This window comes from Maniola hyperantus, chromosome 16, assembly GCF_902806685.2.
Source record: "Maniola hyperantus chromosome 16, iAphHyp1.2, whole genome shotgun sequence".
NCBI classification, from domain to species: Eukaryota; Metazoa; Arthropoda; class Insecta; order Lepidoptera; family Nymphalidae; genus Maniola; species Maniola hyperantus.
Genome location: NC_048551.1, coordinates 2323960 through 2333211, shown reverse-complemented (window position 1 = coordinate 2333211; position 9252 = coordinate 2323960). Strand labels below are relative to the sequence as shown.

At 38.7% G+C, this 9252-nt stretch overlaps 1 protein-coding gene across 5 annotated transcripts in view; it reads right to left on the bottom strand.

The window, feature by feature from the left end:
• Window positions 1-106: 106 nt before the first annotated feature.
• Window positions 107-9252, bottom strand: part of LOC117989409 (uncharacterized) — a 31824-nt gene continuing 22678 nt past the window's right edge. For 4 of the 5 annotated variants that reach the window (XR_011237705.1, XR_011237707.1, XR_011237704.1 and 1 more), the window contains 2 exons: window positions 4451-4550; window positions 3470-3497 (listed from right to left, as the gene is read on the bottom strand). Coding sequence is in view for 1 of the 5 variants with exons in the window: in XM_034976766.2 (XP_034832657.1) it covers window positions 903-1000; window positions 1808-1937; window positions 3330-3497; window positions 4451-4550 (496 nt within the window). In the remaining 4 variants the exon portion in view is untranslated. Of the gene's footprint in view, window positions 1001-1807; window positions 1938-3329; window positions 3498-4450; window positions 4551-9252 lie in introns of those variants that run through there. The other variant, XM_034976766.2, reaches the window with a different exon arrangement.

Here is a 9252-nt window from a genome sequence, read left to right as displayed (position 1 = left end):
ATACTAAGCGCGCGTTTTGACGTTTGATTAATTATTACGAATACCGTATTCAGAGACACAAGTTAGCCCTTGAGTTAGCCTATATTATAAAAGTAAACATATTTGATAGCTGTCAAGTGTCAATAAGGCGCATGGAAATGTATTTAGCGCGTAGTAATTAATATAAATAGAGAAATGAATGTAATTACTATTTACGGTAACTAATTTAACTACGCTAACAGTAGAATAACCTATTATTATATGTATTATATTAAAATCGGAAAGTTTATTAATATTGATGATCTGTCAGCCCGTGGGAGCTCAATCATATTATATTATTATTTTTACAGAAATCGGTTCACCAGATTTCTGTAAAAATGTGTAATATCAAAGTCATACGGTCTCAAAAATTTGTAATTATTGTAACTTTGGAATTACACATTTTTACAGAAATCGGTTCACCAGATTTCTGAAAAAATGTGAACCTACTGTCAAAGTTATACGGGCTCAAAGATTTGTAATCATTGTAACTTTGGAATTACACATTTTTACAGAAATCGGTTCACAAGATTTCTGTAAAAATGTGATATTAATTTCTTTGGTTGGTTAACATTCAAATGAGAACCAAACTACGTTTGTATGGAGAGCGCACTAGGGAAACTTCTTTTCGCTTATCACATTTTTAAAACATTTCACGGTGATGGCTAGAGTTTTACAAACGTTTAGGTATTTGCTTGCGCAAACCTTTCTCCTTTTTCCTTTTTTGGGATGACAATTGTAAACCACGTATTAGGCAAGGAGCGTCTTTACATTATTCTTTTAAATGATAGGTAGGTACAATGATAAAAGCGAGTAGATCAACGTTCGTGAATCCCTAGTATCTAGTTCTATTAACTTAAATCTATAATTTAAATATTTGTATACTATGCGGCGTCCTGCTCGCGTATGTACTTGACAGTTCCGTCTCTCTCCATCTTCACTATCGAGCTCCAGATTAGGATCACCAGGTAGATTTGTACCACTGGAAATAAAGAAAATAAACAGATGGAACTAAACGCTGTTTTTAGGGTTCCGTACCTCAAAAGGAAAAACGGAACCTTTATAGGATCACTTTCTTGTCTGTCTCTCTGTCTGTCAAGAAACCTATAGGGTACTTCCCGTTGACCTAGAATCATAAAATTTGGTAGGTAGGTAAGTCTTATACCACACGTAAGGGGAAAAATCTGAAAACCGTGAATTTGTACATCACACAAACAATTTAAAATTTGTGTTCAGGAACAAATAATTAGTATTTTAAACTTTTAAATGAAGATTAATATATTTCAAATGTGGTGTCATATGAAAGGAAAATAAACAAAAATCTGTTTTAGAAAGTACAGAAAAAGCTTTCTGTACTTTCTAAAACAGATTTTTGTTTATTTTTATGCATTAATTAATTAATTAATGCATAAAAATAAAAATTAATTGATTTATCGTGCACAATGTCGAAACAATACGACTGTAGTACAGAACCCTCGGTGCGCGAGCCTGACTCGCTCTTGGCTGGTTTCTTATTGTGTATAGTTTTGTTTGCAAGCCTATTGCGCTTGATAGCAATCATGCTTGAAAAATAAAGCAATAATTCAGAGGTAGATCTTCATTAGAATTACTTGTTAGTTTCTTACAAAGAACTTACTCAGTTGGAAAAGTATCAGGAACAGTTCGCTAGCCGTCTCCTTGGTAAGGAACGCAAGACTGTACACGAACCCGATGGTTGAGAACACGATCTCGAAGTACAGGTAGATCTTCATTAGAACTATTTGTTAATTAAATCTTACATAGAACTTACTCAGTTGGAAAAGTATCAGGAACAGTTCGCTAGCCGTCTCCTTGGTAAGGAACGCAAGACTGTACACGAACCCGATGGTTGAGAACACGATCTCGAAGTAGAGGTAGATCTTCATCAGCAATACATGTTTCTGGAATTAGGATAATGGCATTTATAGAATGTGTCAAGAGCTGGCATTTATTATACTGGCACAGAATAAGTATATGATACCTATTACATACAGAGGTTCTATGAAACAGTCTAGACAGAGCAATCGTGCAGTAAGTTAAGCAAAATAAATTAGTGTTTAATAGGATCTCCATAACAGCACTATACCAGAAAAATTGTTACGCTTTGTGCACAAATTTTAAATTTACCACGAGATCAATGGCGTCGGCGTCGCTTTTTATACGGGGTGGCTAGGGAAAATTTTCGGCTCAGTTATTTTTTTTTTTCTCTTTCTGTAGAACGTTTTTGTTTACCTACTACCTAGGCATTATGGAACATGACTAAAATTTTATATAAAGTTCAAAATTTCTGTTCGAGCGCAGTAGTTACAAAACCTCAAGACTTTAAATTCCAATTAAATTAAAATAAAACAAAAAAAATTGACTCGAGCGAAGCCAGGCTGGGTCAGCTAGTCTAGTATAAAAGACGTCCCGCTCGATAGATATATCATACCTTCTATAAAAAATATATAGGTACTTTGACGATAAAAAGAAGTTGGATCAACAAATTGGATCGACAAACTGTATTCCGATTAACATTTTAACTATGTTGGTTTTATTTTTATGACAAAAAAGCAATGCTTCTTTTCTTAGTGTATCCATTCATTATATTTAGTGGCCAATGGACCGACAAGGCCGCTTGGCTGATCTAGTTTGCGTATAGGCTTTTCCTCTTCCAGGTCAACACGTTTTACCTAAATCAATCATTTCTGTCTGTGTTGAACAACATAATATTTTGTTGTAGAATTGTGCATAATGCATTGTAAGGCCTACATCTCCTGAGGATGCTTCGGTGTCGGGGCGAAACGTGCGTCGTGTGTGGTTTGGGATTTGTGTGGTGCTGCGTGGTGTTGGTGCCTGCTTTTTACTGCATGTTTAGGAGTGGGAGGGCGGGCGGTGCATTTCGCATGCTGCATGTTGCACCATACAGATTCGACCTGTTTCAGAGGATAATAGCAAATTAAGCTTTTGGTTTATTGGACATCAAACGAGTCAGAAACAGCCTAGTGGTTAGGACGTCAAATCCAACGCCAATCGGAGGTCGGGGGTTCGATCCCGGGCACGCACCTCTAACTTTTCGGAGTTATGTGCGTTTATAAGTAATTAAAATATCATTTGCTTTAATTGAAGGAAAACATCGTGAGGAAACCTGCATGCCTGAAAGTTCTCCATAATGTTCTCAAAGGTGTGTGCCAATCCAATCCGCACATGGCCAGCGTGGTAGACTATGGCCAAAACCGTTCTCACTCTGAGAGTAGACCCGTGCTCTGTAGTAAACCGGCGATAGGTTGATCATGATGATGATGATGATTTACCTTGTGCAAAGCCACTATGAAGACGACGGACATGGCGACCTCCAGCACTAGGGCGGTGGTGTCTGCGATGAGTCGAGGGTACTCTGAACCATCCTCGAGTGGTTTCCCCGTGTTCCTGATGTAGGAGATATACATCGATAGCAACGTCGTCACCACTATTGTTAGCACCTGGAATCGAAATTAATCCATTACAGATTCGTATAAAACTTAGCATTATTGTTACACAATCCAATAGCCATTTGCCTCATCTGCTGGTAAGTGATGATGCAGTCTAAGATGAAAGCGGGCTAAACTGGAAGGGTATGGCAGTTTTTAATAAACCCATACACCTTTGGTTTCTACACGGCATCGTACCGGAACGCTAAATCGCTTGGTCGGCTTTGCTGGTAGGGTGGTAAATTAGAACGCTAGCAAAAATTTAACGATATGATTATATTACCTAAACACACTCCAAAACCAATAACCATTTATTTTGCCTTTTGTAGTTTTAGTGATTTAGTATTTTTCAAACCTGCAATGTATAGTCTGCAAACTCGAGGTCAATGCTTTTTAGGGTTCCGTAGCTGAATGGCAAAAAACGGAACCCTTATAGATTCGTCATGTCTGTCTGTCCGTCTGTCCGTCCGTAGGTCACAGCCACTTTTTTCCGAAACTATAAGAGCTATACTGTTGAAACTTGGTAAGTAAATGTATTCTGTGAACCGCATTAAGATTTTTACACAAAAATACAATTTACACAACAATAAATTTTGGGGTTCCGCATACTTAGAACTGAAACTCAAAAATTTTTTTTCATCAAAACCATACGTGTGTGGGTATCTATGGATAGGTCTTCAAAAATGATATTGAGGTTTCTAATATCATTTAAAATGTGTCCCCCCCCCTGTAACTTCTAAAATAAGAGAATGATAAAACTAAAAAAAAATATATGATGTTCATTACCATCCAAACTTCCACCGAAAATTGGTTTGAACAAGATCTAGTAAGTAGTTTTTGATTTATCGTGCAAAATGTTGTTAAAATACTATTGTACTACGGAACCCTCAGTGCGCGAGTCTGATTCGCACTTGGCCGGTTTTTTTACATTTACTTCATAAATAACATAAATTGCGTTTACTTACTAAATTGATATAAGCGAAGGCGATGAGGCCCTTCCTCAGGGGAATGCAGAAGCAGCATTTTGTTAGTATGGGGATCTCCACGTGACTGCATATTTTATCTCTGGAAATGAAAATAATTTCATAAGACTCATGATTAGTCTTCGAATAGTACGTGTTGCCAGTGATGACATAATATGGATCCGAGACATGGTCGCTAACTATGGGCCCCATAAGAAAGCTCAGAATCACTCAGCGGGCGATGGAGAGAGCTATGCTTGGAGTTTCTCTACGTGATCAAATCAGAAATGAGGAGATCCGTAGGAGAACTAGAGTAACCGACATAGCTCAACGGGTTGCGAAGCTGAAGTGGCAATGGGCAGGGCACATAGTTCGTAAAACCGATAGACGTTGGGGTCCCAAGGTGCTGCAATGACGACCTCGCACCGGAAGACGCAGTGTTGGAAGACCCCCCACTAGGTGGACGGACGACATCAGACGAGTCGCAGAGAGCCGCTGGATTCAGGCGGCGCAAGACCGTAGCGTGTGAAAGTCCTTACAAGAGACCTATGTCCAGCTGTGGACGTCTATCGGTTGATGATGATGATAATGAGGTAACTTCTCTTATTCCATACATATAATTTTTGTTTATGGATGTATTAGCATATTTTATGGAAGTCAACGATAATAATGATCATGTTAGTCAAGGCATTGTTGCTAAACGGTTGATAATGAGTCTGCATACATTAATAAAGATAAGAAATACAAATGACTGTTTTAAAGTCTTAACAGGACACTTGGATTCTGTATCTTCTCACATAAATGAGTGAAATGAATTTTACAGTCGTAATTGTTTTTATTTGTAAGTAGCCTGCGACTTCACCCGCGTGGACTATACAAATTTCAAACTCCTATTTTACCCCCTTTAGGGTTGAATTTTCAAAAATCCTTTCTTATGACGTAGACATACGCTAAGGATGTCTACGTCATAATAGCTATCTGCATGCCAAATTTCAGCCTGATCCGTCTAGTATTTTGATCTGTGCGTTGATAGATCAGTCAGTCAGTCAGTATACTGACGCCAATAACGAGTCTCTAGACTCTGACTGGTTTTTAAAAATAGTTTTAATAGCTTCGCATGGGTGCAACGTAGATACTAATGTGGTGTCATTGAGGCGTCATTACCTCGGAAACTCTCAAATGAGAGGATTTTTTCCCGACCTAGTTCACATGACTTCAATTTCTCTAGGGATCTCTAATTTTTTGAGAATTAAACCAAAGCTATACACCTATAAACCTTTCTCTTGAGTCGCTCTATCTATTGGTGAAAACCGCATTAAAATCCGTTGCGTAGTTTAAAAGATCTACGCGTTCATACATACATACAGACGCGGGAAGCGACTTTATTTTATATTATAACTATAGAGATAACCATTGACCTATATGAAATAACATACTTTTGTACTATTTTATTTCTAGTTATTCTGGGGTTACTTAGATTATTTTATTACTTACTGTTACTACTGAGGCAATTATTAGATAATAAAATTATTGCCTGAGTAGGTAAGTACATAGGTAGGTACATCGATGCCTAATATATTTTATTAGTGGCACACATTTTTTGCTTAAATGTATAAACTATTTTATTTGCAATTATTGCTAAAAATAAAAACCGGCCAAGTGCGAGTCAGGCTCGCGCAATGAGGGTTCCGTACTACAATCGTATTTTTTCGACATTTTGCACGATAATTCCTAAACTATGATGCATAAAAATAAATAAAAATCTGTTTTAGAATGTACAGGTAAAGACCTTTCATATTATACCCCACTTAATATAGTCACTCACTTCGAAAGTTGAAAATACTAACATGACCACAATTTAATTTTTTTGTGTGATCTAACCCTAAATTCACGGTTTTCAGATTTTTCCCCAAATGTCAGCTATAAGATCTACCTACCTGCCAAATTTCATGATTCTAGGTCAACGGGAAGTACCCTGTAGGTTTCTTGACAGACAGACGGACAGACAGACAGACAGACAGACAGACAGACAGACAGACAGACAACAAAGTGATCCTATAAGGGTTCCGTTTTTCCTTTTGAGGTACGGAACCCTAATAAAAGAAGTATTTCTTACAACATGGTTACCTGCTTACCGGTCGTATGTTTTGTGTTTACGAATAATTATTATTGTGAAATTTTGGGCTTCATGTGCAAAACGTGCAAAATTGCCAGTTTTGTAGGGCATAACAATGCCGTGTCGTGCTTAAGAAGTATTTCGCAAAAAAACACTAAATTACACACCCTCGCCCATGTTTGCAACGCAAACTCCCTAGGGGGCTTTTTTGTTTGGTTCTCATTTGAATATTAACCAATCAAACTTTGAAGATAGGTTCTAGAAACAAATAGCTGTGTCTGTGTTTTTTTTAATAGAGATAGCGAGTAAAAGATCAGGCGGCCGCCCATGAACATTTGCAGCACCAGAGGAACTGCCGATGCGTAATGCGTTGCCGGTCTTTCAGGAATTTGTTGGCCCGCTGCTTGACTTGTATAACCCCATTTTATAATCTAGTGGGAACACCGCCGATGGGAGTTGATGATGATGGTACAACGCCAGATCCTTCTCCCTTCAGAAACGCCGGTTTACCAGATTTCTGGAGAAATGTAGGTATAGTTAGTGGTTTCTAAGTTACACACAGGCTTATAGATTTGCATGTTCATCATTGAGCCCATGTAATTTTGAACAACACATTTTTACAGAAATCTGTAAAAATGTGTAGATATAGTATATTATAATTTCTGGAATGTGTGTACGATATTTCTTTGAGTTTGGTTATAATATTTGTGTCTGAGGGGTATCTCGTGAACCTAATAGGCAGAGTAGAAATTTTACCAGAATATATATTTCTGTGGCCGCCATAACTTAAAATACTCAGTAAAAATATCAAAATGGCCGCCATGAAAATTAAAAATAAAATAAGAGGTTTTATTTCTTGTGCAATGGTAGGGAACCCTTCGTGTGCGAGTCCAACTGGTACTTGACCGATTTTTAGGGTTCCGTACCTCAAAAGGAAAAACGGAACCCTTATAGGATCACTTTGTTGTCTGTCTCTCTGTCAAGAAACCTACAGGGTACTTCCCGTTGACCTAGAATCATGAAATTTGGCGGCAGGTAGGTAGATCTTATAGCTGACATTTTGGAAAAAATCTGAAAACCGTGAATTTAGGGTTAGATCACACAAAAAAAATTAAATTGTGGTCACGAACTAATAATTAGTATTTTCAACTTTCGAAATGAGTGACTATATGAAATGGGGTATCATATGAAAGGTCTTCACCTGTACATTCTAAAACAGATTTTTATTTATTTTTATGCATCATAGTGTTTGAATTATCGTGCAAAATGTCGAAAAAATACGACTGTAGTACGGAGCCCTCATTGCGCGAGCCTGACTCGCACTTGGCCGGTTTTTTTTAGGATTTGGACGACAGAAAACATCCCCGCGTGTACATTGACAACGTTATCATCCGCCATGATGAATACAAAGAACAACGGCAGAGGAAGGCCGCTTCCTTCCGATAACGATATCAAAACTATTTGTTTACGGGCGCGGAAAGTTACTACTATTTCATCAATCACTTACAGTCACATCACAGTTCATACACTCATCATTTCACACTGAGTCGTGATAGCTTAGTGGTTAAAACGTCCGCCTCCTAATCAAAGGGCGGTGGTTCGATCCCGGGCACGCATCTCTAACATTTCAGGCTTATGTGTGTTTTAAGTAATTAAACATCACTTGCGTGAAGGAAAACATCGTGAGGAAACCTGCATGCCTGAGAATTCTCCATAATGTTCTCAAAGGTGTGTGAAGCCTGCCAATGAATTCGCAAGTGGCCCGCGTGGTAGACTATGGCCAAAACCCTTCTCAGTCTGAGAGGAGACCCGTGCTCTGTAGTGAGCCGGTAATAGGTTGATCATGATGAATTGTGTGAAAACAAAGTTCACTTCCCTGAACAGAGAGTGCACTTGTGCACATAGTTCCCTCACTCCCATAGTCCGATGGGATTCATTCCGAGACGACTAGAAAGAAACGTACCTAAAGTCTGCGATAGGTTGAGATGGCAATATGGTCGCCTACTATGTAGATCTACCATAGTTCATCGTCATCATTAACCGATAGACGTCTACTGCTGAACATAGGTCTCTTGTAAGGACTTCCACACGCCACGGTCTTGCGCCGCCTGAATCCAGCGGCTCCCTGTGACTCATGTGATGTCGTCCGTCCACCTAGTGGGGGGTCTTCCAACAATGCGTCTTCCGGTGCGAGGTCGCCATTCCAGCACCTTGAGACCCAACGTCTATCGGTTTTACAAACTATGTGCCCTGCCCATTGCCACTTCAGCTTCGCAACCCGTTGAGCTATGTCGGTTACTCTAGTTCTCCTACGGATTTCCTCATTTCTGATTTGATCACGTAGAGCAGCGTTTCCCATTTGCCGGGTCGCGACCCAGTACCGGGCCATCAAAATAAAATCCCGGGTCGCAACATTCCCGCATTGTTTTAAAAATATTACCAAATATCGATAATATTATCTCTTTCTATAAAAATGAATCGCTGAATGTGTTGCTGATCGCAAATCTCACACAGCTGAACAGCTTAACCGATTTCGCTAACTTTTTTTTCATAATAATCCTTGAAGTACGGTACGGGGATGGTTCTTACGAAGAGAAAAATAAATAAAAAATCCTGAAAAAAAATCGACCTAATAATAATAATAATAGGGGTACCTAATGGAACCAGCTTGGGAAGAGTTAAGTGGGTC